General features: G+C 47.7%; 1 protein-coding gene across 4 annotated transcripts in view; it reads left to right on the top strand.

Annotated features, from left to right (window-relative positions):
• The window catches only part of diaph2 (diaphanous-related formin 2), a 983,399-nt gene that overhangs the window by 294,082 nt on the left and 661,958 nt on the right, over nt 1-27,359 (top strand). For all 4 annotated transcript variants that reach the window (XR_011946649.1, XM_072505206.1, XM_072505205.1 and 1 more), the window contains 2 exons: nt 6,739-6,875; nt 7,867-7,975. Coding sequence is in view for 3 of the 4 variants with exons in the window: in XM_072505206.1 (XP_072361307.1) it covers nt 6,739-6,875; nt 7,867-7,975 (246 nt within the window). In the remaining variant the exon portion in view is untranslated. The remainder of the gene's footprint in view (nt 1-6,738; nt 6,876-7,866; nt 7,976-27,359) is intronic.

Here is a 27,359-nt window from a genome sequence, read left to right as displayed (position 1 = left end):
CAGTCCCGAGTGGAATACCTGCCCTACCATCCCTTTCTTAACCTGATCTGGTCCGCCACGTTCAGATGTGTCTCTTGGAGCATCGCCACGTCCGCCTTCAGTCCCTTTAAGTGCGCGAACACTCGAGCCCTCTTCACCGGCCCATTCAGGCCCCTCACATTCCACGTTATCAGCCGGATTGGAGGGGCTCTCACCCCCCCACGCCCCGCCGACTAGCCACCTCCTTTTCTGGGCCGGTCCCGTGACCACGCCTCCCTCACCCTCCAGTCCCCCAGAGGGGGGACACCCCGTCCCGCCCACCTCTTCTGTGTCCCATTCCCTTTCTGCCAGTGCAGCAGCAACCCTTTTTCCCCCCTTCCCCCCCTCCCCTCCCCCCCCGCTACACCCCTGTCTAGCTTTTTTGCTCCCCCCATGTCACTCCCGTAAGTCAGCTGACGCCTGCTGACCCCGGCTTCCCCTGCCGTCCCATTGACCTCCCCGCGTGGGAGTCTCCCAATCCATATGCATTCCTTCGTTCCCCTTCGCGCCTTTCTTCCCGCGCGCGGGAAAAAACCCCGTGCTTTCTAAAGCCCGCTCCGCCCCCTCTGGGGCAGCTCCTGTCGCGGCCTTGTCTCTCTCCCCCAGCCCATGTAACATTTCCTGCGTGTAATTGACCCCCTATATACAACAAACACCACACATCAAACCCCAAAACAGCCCCCCCACCCTCACAAACCCTCAGTTAGAGTCCAACTTTTCGGCTTGTTCAAAGTTCCACGCCTCCTCAGGCGTTTCAGAGTAATAGTGTTGGCCCTTGTATGTGACCCACAGTCACGCTGGCTGCAGCATTCCGAATTTGACTTCTTTCCGGTACAACGCCGCTTTGGCCCGGTTGAAACCCGCTCTCCGCTTTGCAACCTCCGTGCTCCAGTCCGGGTATATTCGGATTGTCCCACTTACTGCTCCGCTCCTTCTTGGCCCATCTCAGGACCTACTCTCTGTCCGTGAACCGGTGGAACCTCACTACCATCGCCCTTGGCGGCTCATTTGCCTGGGGCTTCTTCGCCAGCACCCAATGTGCCCCATCCAACTCCAGCGGCCTCGAAGGGGCCTTCGTGCCCATCATCGTCTCGAGCATCGTGCTCGCGGATGCCCCGGCATCAGCCCCCTCCACTCCCTCAGGGAGACCCAGGATTCGCAGATTCTTTCTCCTCGACCTGTTCTCCAGGTCTTCGAGTCTTCCCACCCACCTCTTGTGTAGCGCCTCGTTCTGCTCCACTCTCACCGCCAGGCCCACGAGCTCATCCTCGTTCTGACTGACTCTTTTCTTTCCCTCCTGGATCTTAGCTCCGTGGGCCTTCTGCGTGATCCCAAGTCCTTCAATTGTCGAAAGCATAGGCGCCAACATCTCTTTGCGCATCTCCTCGCGCTGCTCCTCGAAGCAGCGCTTGATGAACTCCTGCAGCTCCCCTTTGTCCCTGGCCGCCGCCATTTTGTTTTCTTTCCCTCGCTTCTCCAGTTGCTCCAGTGCCGCTCCTTTGGCCGTTACACTTCTGGTCTGTTTCATAGAAGTTGGCAGTGTTTGCTTCACCAGTCTGCCCCAAAAAGTCTATGGAAACTCCTGAAAAAGGTCTGAGAGTCGGTTCCAGACGGGAGCTGCCGAATGTGCGACCTACTTCTCCATGGCCGCCACCAGAAGCCTCGTCCCCGCCTCTTCAATGGCCTTGGTAGATCCTTTCACAGTTGTTCCCTCTGCTGCTAGAATTCACCTTTGATAGAGTCAAGTCAGATTGCAGCTTTAAGCTTGCCCTTCCCCCGCCTGCATGCTGGAAGAGGCCTCTGTCGATTGCTGCAGATCAAGCCAAATCCTTCACTGTTTCTGCCGGGTCTGGCAGTCAAAAGACACAACATTCCTGGGGGACACCGTCAGGGGAATGCTGCAGTCTTCTTCCCACACCGGGAAATGCCAAACAAATGCCGTGGGGGCCCTGTAAAAGAGCCCAAAAGTCCGTTCCAAGCGGGAGCTGCCGAATATGCGACCTAGCTCTGCATAGCCGCACCCGGAAGTCCTCCAGGATTTCTTTGATGATAAGTGCATGTACTACCTCTGCAGCCATTTTCTTTAAGATGTAAGGATGCAGGCCATCAAGTCCTGGGAAGTTAGCAGCCTTTCAGCCTAATAGTTTTCCCAGCACATTTTCCCCACTGATAGAGTCACAGATGTTTACAGCATGGAAACAGGCCCTTTGGCCCGTGCCGCCCAGTTTCTATCACTAAGCGAGTCCCACTTGCCTGCATTTGGCCCATATCCCTCTATACCCACCCTGCCCATGTAACTCTGTTTTTATAATGCTTAAAAAAAATTTAGAGTACCCAATCAATTTTTTCCAATTAAGGGGCAATTTAGCGTGGCCAATCCACCTACCATGAACTGTCTGTGTTATAAAGGAAAATAATTGTACCCGCCTCTACTACTGCCTCTGGCAGCTCATTCCAGATGCTCACCACCCTGTGTGAAGACATTTTCCCTGTGGTCTCTTTTGTATCTCTCCCCTCTCACCTTAAACCTATGCCCTCTGGTACTAGACTCCTCTACCGTATCAATGTCCCTCATTATTTTATAAACCTCTATAAGATCGCCCCTATGCCTCCTACGCTCCAGGGGAAAAAGGTTCCTGCCTCTCCTTATAGCTCAGCCCATTAAGTCCTGGTAGCATCCTTGTAAACCTCTTCTGTACTCTTTCTAGTTTAACAATGTCCTTCCTATAATAGGGTGACCAGAACTGAACACATTATTCCATGTGTGGTCTGACTAATGTATTGTACAACTTCAACAAGACGTCCCAACTCCTTTATTCAATATTCTGACCAATAAAACCTAGCATGCTGAATGCCTTCTTCACCACCCTGTCCACCTGCGACTCCACTTTCAAGGAGCTATGAACCTGTACCCCTCGATCTCTTTGTTCTGTAACTCTCCCCAACTCGTTACCATTTACTGAGTAGGTCCCACCCTGATTTGATCTACCAAAATGCATCACTTCACATTTATCCAAATTAAACTCCATCTGCCATTCATCGGCCCACTGGCTCAATTGGTCAAAATTCTGTTGCAATCTTATATACCCTTCTTCACTATCCACTATGCCACCAATTTTGGTGTCATCTGCAAACTTACTAACCATGCCTCCGATATTCTCATACAAATCATTAATATATATATAACAAATAACAGTGGACCCAGCACCGATCACTGAGGCACACTGTTGGTCACAGGCCTCCAGTTTGAAAAACAACCCTCCAGAACCTCCCTTTGGCTTCGTCGCCAAGCTAATTTTGTATCAAATTGGCTACCTCACCCTGGATTCCGTGATTTAACCTTTTGCAACAACCTAGCATGTGGTACCTTGTCAAAGGCCATGCTAAAGTCCATGTAGACAACGTTGACTGCACTGCCCTCACCTACCTTCTTGGTTACCCCTTCAAAAAACTCAATCAAAGTGGTGAGACATGACATTCCCCTTACAACGCCAAGCTGACTTTCCCTAATTAGCCCTTGCCTGTCTAAATGCCTGTAGATCCTGTCCCTCAGAATCCCTTCTAACAATTTACCCACTACAGACATAAGGCTAACCGGACTGCAGTTCCCAGGCTTATCCCTACAGCCCTTCTTAAAGAAGGGCACAACATTTGCTATCCTCCAGTCTTCAGGCACCTCTCCTGTTGCTGACAATGATTCAAATATCTCAGCTAGGGGACTGGCAATTTCCCCCCAAGCCTCCCACAACGTCTTGGGATACATTTCATCGGGTCCCGAGAATTTATCTATCTTGATGAGCTTTAATACCTCCAGCACCCCCTTCTCTGTAATATAACACTCTTCAAGACATCACTTTTTATTTCCCCAATTTCCCTAACATTCGTGCCTTTCTCAACAGTAGAAAATACTGACGAGAAATATTCATTTAGGACCTCTACCATCTCTTGTGGATCTGCACATAGATGACCTTGTTTATCCTTAAGAGGCCCTACCCTCTCCCTAGTCACCGTTTATGTATCTGCAAAAGCTCTTTGGATTTTCCTTTGCCTTATCTGCCAAGACAATCTCATGTCCCCTTTTTGACCTCCTGATTTCTCTCTTAACTCTACTCCGACAAGCCCTATACTCTTCATTTGATTCAGCTGCTTATTCATGTCATATGCTTCCTCCTTCCTTTTGACCATGGCCTAATATCCCGAGTCATCCAGGGTTCTCTCCTACGAGCCTTATCCTTCACTCTAAGAGGAATGTGCTCACCTTGAACCCTAGTTAACAGCTTTTTCAAAAATTCCCACTTACCAGTTGTCCCCTTGCCTGCAAATAGGCAACCCCCCAATTAACTTTTGAAAGTTCCTGCCTAATATCCTCGAAATTGGCCTTGCCCCAATTTAAAATTTTTACTTTTGGGCCAGAACTCTCATTCTCCATAGCTATCTTAAAACTAATGGAATTATGGTCACTGGTCCCAAAGTGATCCCTCACTAACACTTCTGTCACCTGCCCTTCCTTATTCCCCAAGAGGAGGTCAAGTTTCGCCCCCTCCCTGGTCGGCCAGCCACATATTGAATGAGGAATTCTTCTTGAATACATTCAACAAATTTCTCTTCATCCAAACCCCTAGTGCTCTGGCTGTCCCAGTTAATGTTTGGAAAGTTAAAGTCCCCAACTATTACCATTCTATTTTTACGGCAGCTATTTGTAATCTCTTTACATATTTGCTCCTCAATATCCCGCTGACTATTTGGCGGCCTATAGTTCAGTTCTATCAAAGTGATCTCACCCATCTTATTTTTCAGTTCTACCCATGTAGACTCAGTGGGCGAACCCTCGGATATATCCTTTCGCTGTACTACGGTGATACTTTCCCGAATCAAAAACGCAACTCCCCCTCCTCACTTACCTCCTGTTCTATCTTTCCTATAGCATCTGGACCCTGGAACATTAAACTGCCAGTCCTGCCCCTCCTTTAGCTAAGTTTCAGTGATTCTTTAAAGTTCCTCTCCTTTTACCTCTTGATTATGCAGTATATTTAGGAAGTTTTTGGGGTCATCGGTGAAGACAGACACAAAATAACCTGTTTAATGCCACTACCATTTGAATTCTCCAGACTCTCTCTGGAGAGGACCAGTACTAGCTTTAGTTACTCTTTTTCTATTGAAAGTACGTAGCAACATAGAAAATAGAAGCGGGAGGAGGCCATTCAGCCCTCCTAGCTTGATCCACCATTCATTATGATCATGGCTGATTATCAAGTTCAATACCCTGATCCTGCCTTTCCCCCACTTCCCCCATATCCCTTGATCCCATTAGCCCCAAGAGCTGGATCTAATTACTTCTTGAAATTACCAACGTTTTGGCCTAAACTACTTTCTATGGTACTAATTTCACAGATTCACCATGCTGAGTGAAGAAATTTCTCCTCACCTCAGTCCTAAAAGATTTACCCTTTATCCTCAAACTATGACCCCTAGTTCTGGACTCCTCCACCATCGGAACATTCCTTCTGAATCTACCCTGTCTAATCCTGTTAGAATTTTGAAAGTTTCTATGAGATCCCCTCTCCCTCTTCTAAACTCCAATGAATATAATCCCAACTGACTTAGTCTCTTCTCATTTGATAGTCTCGCCATCCCAGAAATCAGCCTGATAAACCTTCGCTGCACTCCCTCCATAGCAAGAGCATATTTCCTCAGATAAGGACATCAAAACTGCACACAATACTCCAGGAGTGGCCTCACCAATGTCCCATACAATTGCAGTAAAACATCTCTGTCCCTACATTCAAATCCTCTCGCTATGAAGGCCAACATGGCATTTACCTTCTTTACTGCCTGCTGTACCTGCTCACTTACTTTCAGCGACTGATGGATGACACCAAGGTCTCGCTGAGTAACCACCTCTTTCAATTTACACCCATTCAAATAATAATCTGCCTTCCTATTTTTCCTGCTGAAGTGGATAACCTCACATTTTTCCACATTGTACTGCATCATGCCCTGCATTTGCCCATTTACTGAGCCTGTCCAAATCCTTCTGAAGCATCTCTGCATCCTCCTCACAGCTCACCCTCCCACCCAACTTTGTATCATCTGCAAATTTTGGAGATTTAGTTCCCTCATCCAAATCATTGGTATATAGTGTGAACAGGTAAAGGGTTAGACAAGAATAGAATGTGCTGGTGAGTTATGATCGCAGTTGCACACGATGTTGGTCGCTGAGTTAACAACAATTCTACTGCTGTGGATAGCCAGTCACAGGACTAGAAGAGAAAGATATGCCTATGTAGCTGGCAGTAAAAACAGTGAGGAGACAATTTATAATGATGAAGAGGAAGTTAGCAAACCTTTCTGTATTATTAAACCTAGAGTAATGAAATGTGGCCATTGAGAGAAAATAGTTACATTTCTTGCTGGTCAAGTCACATCTGACAAAATTAACCTAATTTAACAAATTTTGCATGTGTCTTGGGACTATACTTGATTGAATTTTAGGCCAGAAACAAAATTTAAACTGTGATATACCATTAGAATTTTTCAAGCTTCAATGATGAACGCTGTTCAATGTTTCAGGAAAATCTTATTACTATCTCTGCCTCTACTCCCTTGAGTTAACGTTCTCCAAGTGAATATTATGATTCGACTTTTAATAAAGCATGACAATATAATTTAATGAAAATCATCATCTAACCTATAATCTATATTTCTTTGTCTGTTATTTAGTTTGGTTTGCAAAGAATACTCGGCGATGAAAGGAGCTTATTGTTATTGGCAAGAGCGATTGACCCAAAACAAACAAACATGATGATAGAAATTGTCAAAATTCTCTCTGCAATTTGCATTGTTGGAGAAGAAAATATGTAAGTTAAACATGCTTGATGTTTTCTACACCTATGCATGAATTATTATTCTGTGGAAAACAGTTCAATGCTTTCTTACGGTATCTCAGTTGTACTCTTATTTGTACTCTTACTTTATTTGATCGTTTTTCTGCTGTTTCTTGATGAGGTGGAGAACAGGAGGGACGTCATGTGGGTAACATAATTCATGTATTGCCCTCTCAGAAACAATACAATTAAAATTTGCTTTGAATTGTCATTGCCTTGTTTCCTGAGTTCTGCTTGAAGGCAGGTCCTTGGTGATTATTCGCTGAATCATGGCAAATGCTGTGACATTTTAGCTGAGGGTCAGCTGAGGAGGCAAGCCCTGAGTTTACCTCAGCTGGAAAGAGGGTTGAATCCCATGCCGTTGATGTTATCCTGATGTTATTCCCCATTGATTTATTTAAATTATTTGAAATAGATTTAATATGTGAAACAAATCCATTAATGGACATCATCTCATTTGAAATATAATTTTTGAATAATTTTTGTTTCTGGGAAGTGATTTTTTTTTTGTTCTGTCTTTCATTTCAAGTTAACAGGGATGGAACACTGAAATTTAGTCAAAAGGAAATAGACTTATTTGTGTAATTTGATTCTATGAAAGGTGAAATATATATGTTTAGAGGTAATTACTTTGAAACGTATTTATGACATTCAAATTAATGTTAAATACAAACTAATATTGTTTACAGGCTGTAGACCACGATTTGCTGTGCCACATTCTATGTGTTCTTTAAATCTGAGCAGGCATTATAGTTGTTTTACTGATTTAAATGGCTCATTTATGTAAAAATGGCTCTTTTAATATGAAGCAGATTTTCTCCATCACTGTAAATGCATTTAGAATGCAGCAGTGTACCATATATGTTTATGCATTTATTTTGAACACGTATGGTGGTTAGAGAAGACTTAATTTGAAAGTGGTTTTATGAACATGCTGCTAAGTTTTTTTTCTATAATCCTTTAGTCTTGATAAAATCTTGGAAGCTATGACCACAGCTGCAGAGCAGAATAACAGAGAACGATTTGCACCCATTGTGGAAGGGTTGGATAATCATGAAGCACTTCAACTGCAGGTGAATGTTTGTTTCACGATGTAGTCTTATCTTCGTTTGCTAGATATCAAAAATAGGTGAATGTTTAATTATGCCATCATTATGCACTTTTACTTGGTGATTCATATGCAAAATTATTTGTGTGTCAGTACTGGCGATGCAACACTGCACCTTTAGCCTGATTTCATACCTGGCACAAACAAGACTGCTTTGAAAAGAATGTGATAACTGTTTGGCCTTCTATTTAGAACATAAATAGCAGCCCTCATGAAGCCCTAACCTTTCTTTCACATTCTGTGCATGCCGGAGTGCAAATTCAGTTTTCTCTACCAGGGACCATTGTCTTGAGATTTATACATCATTGAGTTGTTTGGAATTTTCCAACAAATTTAATTTGTTTTTCCTCTGTGCTAAAATTATACTGGTTACTTATTAACAGTGCTTAATTTGTTATGCCGATTGAGTTGCTCTTATTCCAACCTTTGTTTTCTGCTAACAATAATTTCTTCTTTCCATTTGGGTCAGGAAATTATTATTATTTTTTGAAATAAATTTAGAGTACACAATTATTTTTTTCCAAATAAGGAGCAGTTTAGTGTTGCCAATCCACCTAACCAGCACATCTTAGGGTTGTGGGGGTGAAACTCATGCAGACACGGTGAGAATGTGCAACCACTGCGTCACTGTGCCACCCCTGGGTCAGGAAATTATTGTGCTTTTTGCTGCCTTCTCACAAATTTGAGTGCAAATCTGGGCTTCCACCGTTAAGTTGTTTCTAGAGTTTTGTTATTTTATAGAGAATCCAGTAAATCAGTTTGTCAGACATGACAATTAATGGCCTGTAACTTCCTCAGAGTGGAAGATGCCACTCCGAAGTGGAGTCCAATTGGACTTGCTGGAAGTCCAAAGCCCATGTCTCATCCGACCTTCCTCACTCAGGTTAGATGACAGGAGCAGTGAAGACAGGAGTCAGAGTTGGGTGTCGGACCTGGATGGTAGGGAGATCGGGGTTTGGGGGTGGTGTATGTGTACCGTGGTAGAATATCCTGTGCGGAGCTCGTTCTGGGAGTTTAAAATAGTTAAGCTGAAAGTGTTTTTTTCCCCTCTTCTACATCTGTTAGAGTAACTATGCGTGTAAAACTGGAGATCCATCCGAAGTTGCCAAATTTAAATTGATTTGCGGATGGTTTCTGCTCAGCGCAATTATCGAGGGAAAGTTAGCCCTCCTGAACAATTGCAGTTAAACCTTTTCGTGGGAACTTCCAAGAGGGCTTCCCCAGCATTTCATTGGGGTAGCCCCCAAAATTCGTCGCTGGTGAGTCAGGAAGTTATGATCCATTGTTTCATATGATCTCAGATCCCAGCAGAGTCCATTTCCATGCGAGAGATTGCAAAATATTGCCCATCCCTTAGTGTTGCTGCCTTTGTTAGAAATACTTGTAACACAGTAGATCATCTTTTTACTGATTGGGTACCTTGAAAATTTATGGCAGATTATGAGTACTGTTTGACCTCAGCCCCTGTGAATGATACCATTTTAAATCTATGCAGGCAGCAGGAGACGCCTGACATACCCATATTCCTGGGGTTATTTTTCTTTTGTGCAAGGGATGTGGAGGGTGCTGAATACAGCATAACTATTGCCTATCTTATTAGGTCGGCTTCAATATGCAAACACTAGCCTCTTGCATGTACCATGCTTCCTGTTTGACTGTTTAGGAGCTTGAAGAATTGTGTTAGATTTCACATGATAGGTCAATAGGACTGCCATTCCAGTGTACACATAGGCACCTCATTGGGTCATGTGCACTTGAGTTGGCATTGCCAAACGCTGGTTTATTGCAATGTTTTGAAAATCCAGTCACTATTGTGTTCCCGGCACGTTTTCCCCAGGTGTTCAACAAGACCAAATTCCAATTCTTAGTTATGGATATTTAGCATTCCACAATTGTAACCCTCAGGATATTTAATCTTTTCTAGTTTATTGTATGTGGAGCAACATTATTTAGTATATACTTGAAAAAGGCACTGTCCTGTACAGCAATATTGAAGAATCCTATTCCTTTCATCTTTTCAATGAACCTAATTGCGTTTCGGACATTTCACAGCTGTGTTCTTTTACGGGAAGAGGGAATATTCCATGGAAAGGTTCAAAAGTGGTCTGTTATTTTACATCTACATCTCCCACTATTGTACACATGATGCATGCTTTGTGATGTGTACCCTCTGTATCAATTGTCCTAAATACGGACTTAAGAATACGGATCTGGCCATTTAATCTCCTGCTGTTGGAAAACATTGCTGGAGAGTGACTTCTTCAAAAATTACGTTGGTAAAATATGAGACTGGTAAATCTCTGATTGTTTGCATCCAATATACACAGGTAGGTGTGATAGAATAATGATTTAATAGTGTGTACAAGATATAGTAGGTAAAGCTTTGAGTATGCAGCACAAATGTTAGTGAATTGGTGAATGGATGAGTGTGATTGGGGCGGTGTTCGGTCGTTGAAGTAAGTGAATTATCAATGACCCAGAAACTGAACTGGACCAGCCATATACATACTGTGGTTACAAGAGCAGGTCAGAGGCTTGGAGTCCTGCGGCGAGTAAATCCCCAAAGTCTGTCCACCATCTCAGTCAGAAGTGTGATGGAATACTCTCAATATGTCTGGATGAGTGCAGTTCAACAAGTTTCAGTCCAAAGCAGCCTGCTTGATTGGCACCACTTGCCCACAAACATTCACTCCATTCCACCACTGATGAACAGTGACTGCAGTGTGTATCACCTACAACATGCACTGCAGGAACTCTCCAAGGCAGCACCTCCCAGAAGGACACGGATAGCAGACTGCCACCACCTGGAAGTGCTCCTCCAAGTCACTCACTATCCTGACAAGGAAATATGTCACCGTTGTTTCGCAGTCACTGGGTTAAAATCCTATAACTCACTTGCTAAACAGCACTATGGGTGGTCCAATACCACAGGGACTGCAACCGTTCAAGAAGACAGCTTGCCACACTACCTCAAGTGAAATTAAGGATGGGCAATAAATCCTGGCCTAGCTAGCAATGCCCACATCCTTTAAATGAATATATAAAATAAAAAGCCGCTGAGGTGGCAGGTGGGTAGGGTGACGGGTGGGTCGGACGGTAATTGTGTTGGGAGGCTGGTCAAGTCTGAGGCTAGTCCAGTCAGTCCAGGTGTTTGATCCAGTGACTGTGGATCTGGTCAGCGTGGTCACGGGTTAGTGCAGTCAGGTCTGGTCAGATTTTAGTCGGGTGGTTTGGGTTATTGTGGTCATGAAGGGTGGTCAGGTCTGATCTGGGGGTAGTGGGGTGGGGGGGCAGGAGGGTTAGTCTTAGAGCTTGGCAGATTAGCTCTGTAGTTACTCGGGAGTTAGATAAAGATTTTTCTGACCCATGAAATGAAAATCCCTTATTGTCACAAGTAGGCTTCAAATGAAGTTACTGTGAAAAGCCCCTAGTCGCCACATTCCGGCGCCTGTTCGGGGAGGCTGGTACGGGAATTGAACCCGCGCTGCTGGCCTGCCTTGGTCTGCTTTCAAAGCCAGCTATTTACCCCTGTGCTAAACCAGCCTCCTATATTTCCTCGTTAGCTATTGAAGTATCAGTCTAAAATTAGGGTTTTTACTGTTATATTTTATAAGGTGCCAAGCAGTTGAGATGATTTTTTAAAAATTATTTAAGTTCAAAGGGACTTGAACTTGAATCTACGCTCCATTATTATTCTTTTTTAAAATATATTTCACCCAATTCTTATTATTTTTTTCCAATTAAGGGGCAGTTTAGCATGGCCAATCCTGCACATTTTTGGGTTTAGGGAGGTGGGGAGACATGGGGAGAATGTGCAAACTCCACATGGACGGTGACCCAGGGCCGGGATCCTCAATGCTGCAGTCCCATTGCTAACCACTGCGCCACATGCCGCCCTCTCCATTACTATTCTTAATATGGCTGTACAAAAAATAATACATTGCTATACTCTGATAATATACAGACTCTCTCCAACTTTTTACATAACTAGGAATTTTGGCCTTGAGTACTTCACTGCACAATGAATGAAAGTAGCAGATGGTTTTCCTCATGGGTTTAAGAAAAGACAATTAGTTGATATGGCAATGCAACTATGAACAACGTTGTTAATTTGTGATTTTCACAGGAAACAATGTGCACGCATCATACAATCCTCAAAATATCAACAAAAATCCTGGAATCTTATTATAGAATTTGCCTCATTTGGCACCTATTTAAAAAAGATGGCCCTTGTATGAAGGAATAGAGCTTCCTTAAAGGCTGAGGGTAGAAATTCTCCAAATGAAAGAATCTATGGTAATTTGTGGGTGAATTCTGAAGACTTCCAACCATTAGTTTTTCTGCTATGAAAATACCAGTTTAAAATGTAATACATTTAAAAATAAATGTTCACCATGTAAAAAGACATTGTCACATAACCTATTCACTAGCCTGAAGAGTTTGTTTCCGTATGGCAGGTTATTTATATGTTAATGTTGTCCTGAGTACATTTTGTTCAAACCAAGATATGTTAATGAAAGATTTTATAGTAGCACTGGGAGTCTTGCATTCATCTTTTCTTTGAATAAGACTTAATTTACCTACCTAGATAAATTGCTCATCAGAATTTTCTCTGGTGAAATCCCGAAGTTTTGAATATATTTGCTTTTTCATGTGTTCTGATTTTTAAAGAGTTCTGACACTGTTAAGATAGAATGTAGAGCAAGTTTATCACTAGAAATGAAAATTTTCTCTCACAAATCCTTAGCCTGGACTTCCGGTTGCGGCTATGCGGAGCTTAGTCGCACATTCGGCGGCTCCCGCAAAAACTGACTTTTGGGCTCTTTTCAGGGCCCCCAACGGCACTTTTTCGACGTTTCCCGGTGTGGGAAGGAGATTATAACAATTCCCCGATAGTATATAGCTCCTACTAGGAGCGGGGCGACTACAAAGGTGGTGGTGGACCCGAAGAAGGTGCAAGGGAAGAAGAACAAAATGGCGGTGGGCGGAGACCAGGCAGCGTGGATGCAGTGGGCGCAGGAGCAGCAGGAGGGTATCCAGCGCTGCTTCAGAGAGATTAAAGCGGACCTGCTAGAGCCGATGAAGGCATCTATTGACAAGCTGCTGGAAACACAGACGGCCCAGGGGGTGACGATCCACGAGGCCCGACAAAAGATCTCCGACAACGAGGACGAGATCTTAGGCCTGGTGGTAAAGGTGGAGGCGCACGAGGCGCTCCACAAGAAATGGTAGGAGCGGTTCGAGGAGATGGAGAATCGGTCGAGGCGGAAGAATCTGGATTCTGGGCCTCGTGGACGGGCCGGACGTGGGGGCCTATGTGGTCACCATGTTGAACTCGCTGATGGGAGCGGGGTCCTTCCAGGAGCCCCAAAAGCTGGAAGGGGCCCATAGAGTGCTGGCAAGGAGGCCCAAGGAGCGGGCGGTGCTGGTGCGGTTTCACCGGTTCGCTGATCGGGAGTGTGTGCTCAGGTGGGCCAAGAAGGAGAGGAGCAGCAGGGGGGAGAACGCGGAGGTTCAAATATACCAGGACTGGAGTGCGGAGGTGGCGAAGAGGAGGGCCGGGTACAATTGAGCGAAGGCGGTGCTGCACAGGAAGGGGGTGAAGTTTGGCATGTTGCAGCCGGCGCGACTGTGGGTCACCTACAAGGACCGGCACCATTATTTTGAGTCTCCGGAGGAGGTGTGGGCCTTTGTTCAGGCCGAGAAGTTGGACACAGATTGAGGGTCGGGATGGGCGTTTGGGGACTGGTTGATATGTTACTTTTTGAGGGGGGGGGCCTTTGCTCTTATTTTCTTTTTCTTTGTCTTTTTCTCCGTGAGGGTGGTTAGGGCAGGTTGGGCACTGTTCTGGTTGGGTTGGTCGGGGGGTTCTTGGAGGAGGGTAAGCAAACAGAACAGGGGTGGATGGCCGGGGGTGAGATGGGGTCCCGCGGGGCAGGGGGAGGTCCGAGTCGGGGGTGAGGGGACTGGGCCTGTAAAAGGAGTTGCGTCAGAGGTGGCGGGGCCGGGTAGGTGGAAAGCGCGGGCTTTTTCCCGTGCTGAAGACTGGAGGGGGTGGGGAAGCGAGGATTGTTTCCCGTGCTTAGGATGGAAGGGGGAGGGGGAGAGCCTGTGGATGGGGAACGGAAGAGGAGGGTGTGTCACACAATGGGAGGAGTCGAAGGAGAGGTGGTAGTGGCCGGTGTCAGCAGGAGTCAGCTGACTTGTGGAAGTGCAATCGGGGGAGTAAATCAGCTAGGATGGGTCCTAGTGGGGGGGGGGGGGAGAGGAATCGAGATTCTGCTGCTATGTCAAGGGGGAGCTGGAGCGAGTGGGGGGGTGGGGGGTCGAGACGGGGGTCTGCCGCCGTGTGGAACGGGCCAGGCGTGGGGTGCGGGTGCGTGGCTGGCCGAGGAGGGGTTATGGCCTAGCCGGCGGGGGAGGGGGGTGGGAAGCCCCCTGATCCGGCTGATAACCTGGAATGTAAGGGGACTGAATGGGCCAGTTAAGCGGGCCTGCGTGTTCGCGCACCTGAAGGGGTTGAAGGCGGATGTGGTTATGCTCCAGGAGACACACCTGAAGGTGGCAGACCAGGTAAGACTGAGGAAGGGTAGGTCAGGTGTTTCATTCGGGGCTGGATGCCAAAAATCGAGGGGTGGCGATCTTGGTGGGAAAGAAGGTGTCATTCGAGGCGTCGAGCATTGTGGCAGACAATGGTGGTAGGTACGTAATAGTAAGTGGTAAGTTGCAGGGAGAGAGGGTTGTACTGGTCAATGTGTATGCCCCGAATTGGGACGATGCGGGTTTTATGCGGCATATGTTGGGTCGGATCCCAGACTTGGAAGTGGGGAGCCTGATAATGGGGGGAGACTTTAACATGGCGCTGGATCCGGCACTGGATTGCTCCAGGTCTAGGACGGGTAGGAAGCTGACGGTGGCTAGAGTGCTGAGGCGGTTTATGGACCAGATGGGAGGGATGGACCTTTGGAGATTTCAACATTTTCATTCTTCCCACATGTCCATAAGGCTTATTCCCGAATCAACTTTTTTATTTTGAGCAGGGCGCTGATAGCGAGAGTAGAGGATACCGAGTATTCGGTGATAGCCATTTCGGACCACGCCCCGCATTGGGTGGACTGAGAGCTGGGGGAGGAGAGGGACTAGCGCTCGTTGTTGCGCTTGGAGGTGGGGCTGTTGGCGGACGAGGAGGTGAGCGAGCGGGTCCGAGGAAGTATGGAGAGGTACCTGGAGGCCAACGATAACGGGGAGGTCCGAGTGGGGATGGTTTGGGAGGCGCTGAAGGCGGTGGTTAGGGGAGAGCTGATCTCCATTAGGGCCCACAAGGAGAGGAGGGAGCGGGGGGAGAGGGAGAGGCTGGTGGGGGAGATGGTGAGGGTAGACATGAGGTATGCGGAGGTGCCCGAGGAAGGATTGTTGAGGAAGACGCGCAGCCTCCAGGCCAAATTCGACCTGGTGACCACCAGGAAGGCGGAGGTGCAGTGGAGGAAGGCCCAGGGGGCGATTTACGAGTACGGGGAAAAGGCAAGCCGGATGCTGGCGCATCAGCTTCAGAAGCGGGACGCAGCTAGGGAGATCGGGGGAGTTAAGGACAGGGGAGGGAGTGTGGTGCGGAGTGGGGTTGGCATCAATGGGGTCTTCAGGGACTTTTACGAGGAATTGTACCGATCCGAGCCCCCATGGGAGGAGGGAGGGATGGGCCGCTTCCTGGACCAATTGAGGTTTTCGAAGCTGGAGGAGGGACTTGTGGCGGGATTGGGGGCCCCGATTGGGCTGGAGGAGCTGACCAAATGGATAGGAAGCATGCAGACGGGGAAGGCACCGGGGCCGGATGGTTTCCCGGTCGAATTCTATAAAAAATATATGGACCTGTTGGGCCTGTTGCTAGTTAGGACCTTCAATGAGGCAAGGGAGGGGGGGGGGGGGCTTTGCCCCCGACGATGTCCCGGGCACAGATCTCCTTGATCCTGAAGCGGGACAAGGATCCCCTGCAGTGTGGGTCTTACAGACCGATTTCCTTGCTAAATGTAGATGCCAAGGTGCTGGCGAAGATCTTAGCCACAAGGATTGAAGATTGTGTGCCGCAGATCATTCACGAAGACCAGACGGGGTTCGTGAAGGGGAGGCAGTTGAACGCGAATGTGCGGAGGCTTTTGAACGTGATCATGATGCCGGCGCGGGAGGGGTAGGCGGAGGCGGAGATAGTGGTGGTGATGGACGCTGAGAAAGCCTTCGATAGGGTAGAGTGGGGGTACCTGTGGGAGGTGCTGAAGAGGTTTGAGTTTGGGGAGGGGTTTGTCAGGTGGGTTAGGCTGTTGTATGAGGTCCCGATGGCTAGTGTGGCCACAAACAGGAGGAGGTCCAAGTACTTTTGGTTGCACCGAGGGACGAGGCAGGGGTGTCCCCTGTCCCCCCCCTGCACTTCGCACTGGCGATTGAACCCCTGGCTATGGCACTGATGGAGTCGAAGAATTGGAGTGGGTTGGTGCGGGGTGGGGAGAAGCATAGGGTGTCGCTTTATGCGGACGATTTGCTGCTATATGTGGTGGACCCGGTGGGGGGAATGCCGGAGGTAATGAGGATCCTTTGGGAATTCGGGGATTTTTCGGGGTACAAGCTCAACATGGGGAAGAGCGAGCTGTTCGTGGTTCACCCAGGGGACCAGGAGAGGGGGATTGGCGAGCTGAGAGGGGGATTGGCGAGCTCCCACTAAAAAGGGCGGAGAGGAGCTGCATGTATTTGGAGGTCCAGGTGGCCAGGGGCTGGGGGGGCCCTGCATAGGCTTCATTTCACAAGGCTGGTGGAGCAAATGGAGGAGGCTTTCAAGAGGTGGGACGCGTTGCCGCTGTCCTTGGCGGGTAGCGTGCAGTCAATCAAAATGACGGTGCTCCCAAGGTTTTTGTTCCTATTCCAGTGCCTCCCTGTGTTTATCCCGAAGGCCTTTTTTAGGCGGGTCAACAGGAGTATAATGGGGTTTGTGTGGGCCCGAGGGAGTCCCAGGGTGAGAAGGGTGTTCCTGGAGCGGAGTAGAGATAGGGGGGGGCTGGCGCTGCCCAACCTCTCTGGGTACTACTGGGCCGCCAATGCGACGATGGTGCGCAAGTGGGTGATGGAGGGGTAGGGGGCTGCATGGAAGAGGCTGGAGATGGCGTCTTGTGTGGGTATGGGTCTGGGGGCGCTGGCAACGGCGTCGCTGCCGTTCCCTCCAAGTAGGTATACCACGAGTCCGGTGGTGGCGGCTGCCCTCAAAATCTGGGGGCAGTGGAGGCGGCACAGGGTGGAAGTTGGGGCCTCGGTGTGGATCCCAATACGGGGGAACCACCGGTTCGCCCCAGGGAGAACAGATGGAGGGTTTTCAGGGTGGCACAGGGCAGGAATACGAAGGTTGGGGGACCTGTTTGTGGACGGGAAATTCGCGAACCTGGGAGAGCTGGAGGAGACGTACGGGCTCCTTCAGGTACTTGCAGGTAAGGGCGTTTGCCAGGTGGCAGGTGGTGGAATTCCCGCGGCTGCTGCCACACACAGTACAGGACAGGGTGCTCTCGTGGGGGGTGGGGGGGGTGGGGAGTGGGGAAGATCTCGGAAACTTACCAGGTGATGCAGGAGGAGGCCTCGGTGGTGGAGGTGAAAGGTAAGTGGGAGGAAGAGTTGGGAGAGGCGATTGAAGACGGGACGTGGGCAGATGCCCTAGGGAGGGTGAACTCTTCCTCTTTGTGCGCGAGGCTCAGCCTCATACAGTTTAAGGTGCTGCACAGGGCACACATGACCGGGACAACGATGAGCCGGTTCTTTGGGGGAGAGGACAGGTGTGTTAGATGCTCTGGGAGCCCAGCAAATCACACCCATATGTTCTGGGCATGCCCAGCGCTGGAGGAATTTTGGAAGAGCGTAGCGAGGACGGTGTCGAGGGTGGTAGGATCCAGGATGAAACCGGGCTGGGGGCTCGCAATATTTGGGGTGGCAGAGGAGCCGGGAGTGCAGAGGCGAAAGAGACCGGTATTCTGGCCTTTGTGTCCCTGGTAGCCCGGCGAAGGATTATTCTTCAGTGGAAGGATGCGAGGCCCCCAAGCGTGGAATCCTGGATCAGCGATATGGCAGGGTTATTAAATTGGAGGGGGTGAAATTCGCCTTGAGAGGGTCGGTACAAGGGTTCTTTAGGTGGTGGCAACCGTTCTTAGACTTCCTGGCAGAACGGTAGACATTGGTCAATGGCAGCAGCAACTCGGGGGAGGGGGGGGGGGTGGTGGCTGGGTTAATTTTATTTTTGTTTCCATTATTCACACTGGAGGGTCTGAGGGGGTGTATATACCTGTTGTGTTAAGTCGGGGTGTTAATGTTAATTTATTATTTATGTACGGGGGGGGGAGGGGGTATGGTGGGTCGCTTTTCTGGACTGTGTTTTGTACTTAACCTTGTTGGGTTCCTTTTTCATTTTGTTATTGATATTTTATGAAAACCTTGATAAAAATTATTTAAAAAAAAAAAAAAATCCTTAGCCTAGGTCCATTTTGATCTCATGATATCTATCTAATTAGATTGATTTTAAGAACAAATCAGCGGGAGCAGCTCAAAGTATAAAATTCCGTGAAATTTCTCCACGACCATCCAAATTCACAACCAGGAATTAATCTAATTTTCTTGAAGTGTTGGGTGCTCTGAGATACAGACGAACCAACACGGTTGCGATTGGTACAACGCAATTTTATTCTGTTAAACTATTTATACAACAAACTTTGTACTCAGCACGTGGTGACTGTGTGAGTGTCTGGCTTTGAGGTCCTTGCCCTCCTTGCCCTGTGCTGTCTCCTGATGGACTGCCCAGGAAGTGTCGTGTTTCTTGTTTTGTACTGTGTATGCTCTTGTCTCTGATTGGCTGTCGTGTTATGTGTGCTAATTGATCCATTGCTCTGTCTATCATTATGTATGTGTTTATGTGCTGTGATGTTCACTTGAATATCATGACATCCGACTTTTTTTACAAGATTATGTGCCTACGTGGTTATAAATAGAAATGTGTCCTGAGTGCAGCTAAATGTGTGTGTGCGTGTAATATTTACAGCATGTACATGGGGCTTAACTATATACAAGGGGCGATGTCGGGTGTGACATGCTAACTAGGTTGTACCATAACAAAAAGAAAACAACGTGGAAATGTGGAACGATAAAACGAATGCCTGTAACAAGAAAAACATAGACATGTTAAACCAGTGGTTGCAAGAGTTCAACGTGTAAACAGTCTCATAAGTCCAGTCTAGTAGGTGGGCGACGAATTCGGGTTGACCGCCTCAAGGGTGGGTCAGGAACCACCGGCTGAGGTGCGGGCCTGGCCATGGGCAGCGACGGAAGGGGCATGGTAGCAGGCAGCTCCAAAAAGGCGCTATCAGGAAACTCAGGAGGACAAGGTGTCAGTGTAGGGTCTCGTTGCGAGCATGGAAGTAGGCGAAGAGCCCGGCGATTTCGCCTACGCACGGATCCATCAGGCATGCGTACCAGGAACGGGCGGGGAGACACGCGTTGGAGAACTTCGGCAGGTGCTGACCAGCCACCTTCTGGTAGATGGATGCGGACATCGTCTCCAGGGGCCAGGGCGGGAAGATCAGTTGCCCGTGTGTCATACGATCTCTTCTGGCGACCGCGCTGCAGTTGCATCCTATGCACTACCGGAGCATAGTCTATTGTTGGTGCCAGGATGGAAGGCACAGTGGTTCTGAGGGCGCGACCCATCAGCAGCTGTGCTGGTGAGAGACCAGTGGCTAGTGGGGCCGAGCGATAGGCCAGCAGGGCGAGGTTGAAGTCCGAGCCGGCAGCAGCAGCCTTGCAGAGGAGCCGCTTGGTAATGTGAACGCCCTTTTCCGCCTTTCCATTTGACTGGGGGTACAGAGGGCTGGACGTCACGTGTGTGAAGCCATACGAGGCAGCAAACAATGACCATTCCTGGCTGGCGAAACAGGGCCCATTGTCCGACATGACAGTCATCGGAATGCCGTGGCGAGCAAAGGTGTCTTTGCAGGCCCTGATGACAGCAGACGACGTCAAATTGTGCAGGCGTATGACTTCTGGATAGTTGAGAAGTAGTCAACTATGATGACATAGTCCCTGTCGAGCGCGTGAAACAGGTCTACACCCACCTTCGCCCAGGGGAATGTCACCAGCTCATGGGGCAGAAGCGTTTCAGGAGGTTGCGCCGGCTGAAACCTTTGGCAGGTTGTACAGTTGAGCACCATGTTGGCAATATCGTCACTGATGCCCGGCCAGTATATCGCCTCTCGGGCCCTCCATCTGCACTTCTCGATCCCCAAGTGGCCTTCGTGTAGTTGGTCGAGAACCAGCTTGCGCATGCTGTGCGGAATCACAATCCGGTCCAGCTTCAGAAGGACGCCATCAATGACGGCCAGGTCGTCTCGGACATTGTAGAACTGCGGGCACTGCCCTTTGAGCCACCCTCCCGTCATGTGGCGCATCACACGCTGTAGAAGGGGATCGGCCGCAGTCTCTCGGCGAATACGGGCCAGACTGGAGTCGTCAGCCGGCAGATTTGCCGATGTGAAAGCCACCTGCGCCTCGACCTGACATACGAACCCCTCCGCATCTGGCGGCGTGCTCACTGCTCTGGATAGGGCATCCGCAACGATGAGTTCCCTGGAATGTAGACCAGTTGGAAGTCGTACCTCCTGAGTTTAAGTAGGATGCGCTGGAGGCGAGGGGTCATCTCGTTCAGGTCCTTGTTTATTATGCTGACCAGGGGGTGGTGGTCAGTTTCGACAGTGAACTGGGGAAGACCATAAACATAATCATGGAACTTGTCTAAACCGGTTAGCAAGCCCAGGCACTCCTTTTCGATCTGTGCGTATCGCTGCTCTGTGGGGGTCATGGCCCGCGATGCATAGGCAACTGGGGCCCATGACGACGTGTCATCCCGCTGCAGGAGCACTGCTCCAATGCCAGATTGACTGGCATCAGTTGAGATTTTGGTGGCACGAGACGTGTCAAAAAAGCCAATACCAGTGCAGTGGTGTGTTTGCGTTTGAGTTCCTCCCATTCCAGCTGGTGTGTGTGTTGCCACTGGAACTCTGTGGCTTTTTTGACGAGGTGGCGCAGAGCCGTCGTGTGGGAGGCAAGGTTGGGAATGAACTTCCCCAGGAAGTTGACCATGCCAAGGAAGCGTAGCACTGCTTTCTTGTCGGCCGGCTGCGGCATGGCTGTGATGGCGCTCACCTTTTCTGCATCCGGACGGACCCCTGACTGGGAGATATGGTCCCCCAGGAACTTCAACTCGGTCTGGCCAAAAGAACACTTGGCTCGGTTGAGGCGCAGGCCGTTTTCCCGTATGGGGGCAAAAACGCGTTGGAGACCATATATGTGCTCCTGTGGTGTGGTGGACCAGATGATAACATCGTCCACATATACGCGCACCCCTTCGATGCCTTCCATCATCTGCTCCATGATCCTATGAAAGACCTCGGATGCCGAGATGATGCCAAATGGCATCAGGTTGTAGCAGAACCTGCCGATAGGGTTGTTGAAGATGCATAGCTTTCGGCTGGAGGGATCGAGTTGGATCTGCCAAAACCCCTTAGAAGCATCCAGTTTCGTAAATATTTTCGCTTGGGCGATTTCACTGGTGATCTCCTCCCGTTTGGGTATGGGATAGTGTTCCCTCATGATATTATTGGGGTCAATACAGATACGGAGCTCGCCAGAGGGCTTCTTGACACACACCATGGAGCTGACCCACGGCGTGGGCTCCGTGACCCTGGATAGGACCCCTTGGTCCTGGAGGTCCTGCAGCTGCTCCTTGTGGCGGTCTTTAAGTGGCGCAGGAACCCTGCGAGGTGCGTGAATGACCGGGATGGCGTCCGGTCTGAGGCGAATGCGGTAGGTGTATGGCAGTGTTCCTATGCTCTCGAATGCCTCCTGGTTGTGGGCGAGGAGCGATTGGAGCTGTGCGTTGAACTCTGCATCCGGGAAGTCAGATGTGCCGTCTGGAGAGAGAGTGTGGACTCGTTGCACGAGGTGGAGAGCCTTGCATGCCTGTGCGCCCAGCAGGGAGTCCTTTGATGAGCCGACTATCTCGAACGAGGGTGTGGCCGTGTGTGTGTTGTGTGTCACCTGGAGCTGGCAGGATCCCATAGCCGGGATAACGTTCCCATTGTAGTCGACCATCCTGCACCGGGACGGCCGGATTGGTGGTCTGACCTTCATGGCGTAGAAGGCTGACCATGCTATGAGGTTGGCGGAGGTGCCAGTATCCAGGCGGAAAGTGATCAGCGATCGGTTGACTGTCAGGGTGGCACACCATTCATCTCCCTGATTGATTGTGTTGACCCGGTTCCCATCAATGACCGCAACCCGGAAGGTGTCTTGGTCATTGGTGTCATCGGTTTGGATGTCGTAATGTGGAGGCTGAATGTTCTGCATGTTCCTGCGAGGTTGTCGGAGATGCGGAAGATTAACAGGTTGAGCCGCTCAACAGTAAGCAGCGTAGTGGTCCACCTTGCCACAGCGTAGGCATTGTCGGGTTTTTGCGGGACATTGCCCTTTTAAATGTGCAGCTCCACAGTTGCCGCACGTCGTGATGTCATGGCGTTCGTTACGCCACTGCGCATGCGCAGTTCGGTCTTGCGTCGAGCGTGCCTGCGCATCACGTCCCTCAGTGTTGCCCTCGGTTTTGGCGCGCACAAGGGCGGGAGGCCTCGAAAAGCGCGCAAAACGGCCGCCCTCGTCCGGGCCGTGGGCCGGGAGAAACTCGATCACCTGGACCCGTTCGGCCTCGTGGGTCGCCTGGCTCTCCGATCCGGTCGCGTAGGACCCCCTCCGCGCCGATTCGGTCGCCTGAAATTGGGCATAGCGGCTAGTCACACTCTCATGCAGGACAGAGGCTTCAACTGCAGATGCTAAGGTCAGGCCTTTTATTTTTTGAAGCTGCTGGCGTAGGCAGCCGGAGGCAACCCCAAAAACGATCTGGTCCCGGATCATGGACTCTGAGGTGGTGCTGTAACCGCAGGACTGCGCGAGTATGCGGAGTTGCGTCAGGAAGGACTGAAAGAGCTCATCCTTACATTGCAGGCGCTACTGGAAGAAGTACCTCTCAAAGCTCTCGTTGACCTCAACGTTGAAGTGTTGGTTGAGCTTGAGGAGGACCGTGTCATACTTAGATTTGTCCTCGCCTTCCGCGACCACCAGGGAGTTGTATACATTGATGCATGCTGACCTGCGGTGGTGAGGAGGATGGCAATCTTCCTTTTGTCCGAGGCGTCCTGTTTTTCATTGGCTTCCATAAAGCGTTCAAAGCGCAGCTTGAAGAGCGTCCAATTTATGCCCGGGTTCCCAGCGACTTGCAACGGCTGCAGTGCGTTGACGGTGTCCATGGCACAGGATGGCAGATTTGTGGGTAGGTTTTGATTCACTTCTGGTACCATGAAGTGTTGGGTGCTCTGAGATACAGACGAACCAACACGGTTGCGATTGGTACAACGCAGTTTTATTCTGTTAAACTATTTATACAACAAACTTTGTACTCAGCACGTGGTGACTGTGTGAGTGTCTGGCTTTGAGGTCCTTGGCCTGTGCATCTCCTAATTGACTGCCCAGGAAGTGTTGTGTTTCTTGTTTTGTACTGTGTATGCTCTTGTCTGTGATTGGCTGTCGTGTTATGTGTGCTAATTGGTCTGTTGCTCTGTCTATCATTATGTATGTGTTTATGTGCTGTGATGTTCACTTGAATATCATGACACTTATAACTCTCATTTATCGGCTGTGACTAATTACAAAGATGATCTCATCTCAGCAGCATAAGAATCATTACTGTAAAATGTTTAATTGTCTACATTTATCTTCATTCTAATTAGTAAATTAGGTATTTATTCTGTTTTTCTTTAAGGGGAATACTGCATCGTGATTTTTTCCTACAATGTAGGCTTGTTAGTTTGGCATTTCTGTATTTTTTTTCTGTTTTAATTATGAAATTTCATCTGAAAACCACAGGTTAAATTATTTTGGCCAAATAATTTAGTTTGTCACCTCAAAATTCTGAAAGATTTGTGAAGCAAATGTCTTGACTCCATGTCATTTACTCTTTATGGTTTTTGTTCCCATTGGACTATAATTCAGGTTTGCCCATCATTCCTTTTTTAATATTGTGATATTTTCCTCATGTTCAACCAATGAGGTTTATTTTACGAAATAAACTAAAACCATGCCTAGTTGTCCCTTTAGTATCTTTCTCCGTGTTGTTCAGATACTCTAGGAATATTGTTTTTTTATGTTTGTTTGTCATACCTGCTTAATTGCCCTTTGTGCACTGTACATTTCTGATTCAGTTTGACTGGATCTGGATTTGGACTGTAGCCACCTGTTGTGAATATTTGCATGAAAAATTAATTGCAAAATTTTGCCATTTAATGAGCCTCCATAATATTTCTGCTAGGCTCATCTGCTGAAGGACCTTGGTGATCTTGAACATTCCACTTTTGTCTGATGCCCTAAAGTGTTTTTCTTGGATCACTCTTGATGTTATCTGTAATCTAGTTTTCTATCTTGAGCCATTTAAATGGGAAGATTGATAGCTAAGGTCATTGCTTGAAAGTTGTGCTTGGTTAACTGATGCAGAAGGCTGCAAGCTGCCTGTACAAGAGAGGATGAAAAGGCATTTGTGTTTTGATCCAATTGACATTTAAGAATCTAACAAAAACAATTAATACGCTTTAAATTGTGCTTTCATACTTTTTTTAGAAATTTAAATATGTTTTTTACATCAGGACCTTCCCCAGTGACCCCATATAGCCAACTAATGTGTTTGAGCTCTTTGATAATTTTTTCATGTTTACATTTTAATAAATCAATTGAAATGTATATTGTTCAATTGAACCTTCTTGTAAACCAGCTGCAGATTATTGCAGACACTTTACAGTGCTTGGGAGGAGAGCAAATCACCACACCTGGCAATGATCATGGTGATGGCCAACATTTCTTCCATTATACGTATATGAAAAAAATGCCTCCAATGTATAGCAAAACCCAAAGCATAACCTCGTGAGTGTGGAAGTTTAAATAATTTTCAGTTGCTACAGGCATGATTAAGTTGTGCTACATAGATCTTCTTCATGAACCCAATTAGCTACAGATATCCTTGGGGAAAATATTTTGGCATATCTGTGGGTACTGTGACAATAATGGTTGCACATTATTCGAGTATCACATATTATTTTCTCAATCTCTTATAGCATACTCACTCACATGCCTCGCTCTTTCGCTCATTCGATCTGTGTATCTTTCTTTCTCTCCCCCTCCCACAATTGATTTCCCACCTTTTCCTTGTAAGATTTTTCATCTCTGCTGCTGAGTCCAAACTCTGGAAATCCCTTCCTAACAACATTTTGGGTGCATATACATCACACAGACTGCAGCGGTACAAGAAAGCACTTTACTATCACCTTTTTTGAGGAAATTAGGGCAATAAATGTTGGCCATGCTAGCGAGGCCTACATCCCGTGAAAGAATAAAAAAAATAATTGAAATTGTTCTGCGGAAGCAGAATAAAATAGAAATACATGTTCCATGTATCAAGATTTTCTAGTTTATCTCTGAGATGTTGCATATGCAGAGCCAGGACCAAGTGAAGAAAGTTTAAAAGAATGCAAAGATAACATTCATTCCATTTTAATGTCATATATCCTTTGTTTATATATAATACCTTAAAGCTTAAATTTAGAGAATAGGTTAAATCTATGGCAGTTTGGGAAGCAGTGAATTAGAGTTGTTTGGAGGAATTCTCATGTGGTGCAAGCTGAACATCTGGAAGGTACAAAAATTAGACTGCAGCACCACCGCTAGTGGAATGGGTGTGAAGTTAAAAAGTTTAATATTGTATTTGTAATTCGAGGGGCTGGTTTAGCTCACTGGGCTAAATCGCTGGCTTTTAAAGCAGACCAAGGCAGGCCAGCAGCATGGTTCAATTCCCGTACCAGCCTCCCCGAACAGGCGCCGGAATGTGGCGACTAGGGGCTTTTCACAGTAACTTCATTGAAACCTACTCGTGACAATAAGCGAATTTCAATTTTCAATTTAATAAAGTTTTGTTTTAGAAATATCAAACCCTATTTTTTCATGCAATCACTCCTGGAGCTATCATTTATTCCACAGTCTTAAAATAAACTAAGATATTGGGGCTTCGGTACAGTATCCTAACCACTGTTGGGTTCTGGTCTGGGTTCGAAATTCATTGTGGAAAAATAAACTTTAGTGCCACTTTTAGCTGGTTTCTAGCTGTGGTAGTAATTCTCAGACGTTGTTGGCTTAGCCATGAATTTTAAAGTGATATTTTATGAACTGAGCAGAATTCTTAACCTTGTGCTATAAATCATTGTGCAAAACAAATTGTGGAGAAGTTTGAAAATATCACCTAGCTCCATGCTAGTTTGTTCGATACAGTTCCATTATAGTGGAATTTATAATAATCCTCTGCCTAATGTTTCAGAAATATTGAAGTTGGATAGCTTAATGCAAAACACTAATCATAAGGAACAGAATAGGTGTTATGTTTTGAAGTTATGTTCGAAAACCCTAGTCTACGAGACAAGGCTGATCGATAAGTGATATCTGTGCTGCCTGTCACAGAAACATTGTATGCTGTAAATATTGATTGCTTGAGCCCAGATAATATCTTGTATCTTAAAAGGTATGAGACTAGAAATTACTGTTGGTGATCAAAATGGAACATTAAGCTGTTAGTGTACCATTCCATTGCTGTTTTGATTAACTCATTTAAACTGATAGATGATATCTGCATTAAAGCAGTGGGCAGAGAAATGCTGTATAAATGCTTCGTGTTCATCCACTTGTATCACCAGTGGTAATGGGTGCAACATAAAAAAATAGTTACGTGTTAAAGATATGGGACTTAATTTATAGGTCCCGCAGGGGTGGGAACCAAGGGGCAGCCTCTGCCACTGGGCCCTGCTGCACAGATTCCTCCTTTGCTCGAGGGTTCACAGAGGCCAATGATGATTTTTGCATCTCTGAGGTGTGGCATCCTACCTCCCTGGTAACTGCCTCAGCCCTTGGCTGGCACTCCAGATAGTTGGAGACGACCACCGGTTTAAGCACAACTGACATTCCCTCCAAAACATCAGCTCCAAAATTGAGCTTTGAATGAGCATAATCCAAGGGTTTGGCATGCATTCTGGGAATGCCAGTGTGGAGTTCCTGCATGTACTGTAGGTGATGTTGCCTATGGTTCTCCATGAGATCGGTCATTCTCTGAATGGAGTAGAGGAGAGTAGAATTTACAGTGCAGGAGGCCATTCGGCCCATCGAGTGTGCACCGGCCCTTGGAAAGAGCACCCCACCCAACC

The sequence above is a fragment of the Scyliorhinus torazame genome, chromosome 5, assembly GCF_047496885.1.
Source record: "Scyliorhinus torazame isolate Kashiwa2021f chromosome 5, sScyTor2.1, whole genome shotgun sequence".
Classification (NCBI taxonomy): domain Eukaryota; kingdom Metazoa; phylum Chordata; class Chondrichthyes; order Carcharhiniformes; family Scyliorhinidae; genus Scyliorhinus; species Scyliorhinus torazame.
Note: the sequence above shows the minus strand (reverse complement) of the source record. Positions and strands in the feature narration are given on the sequence as shown.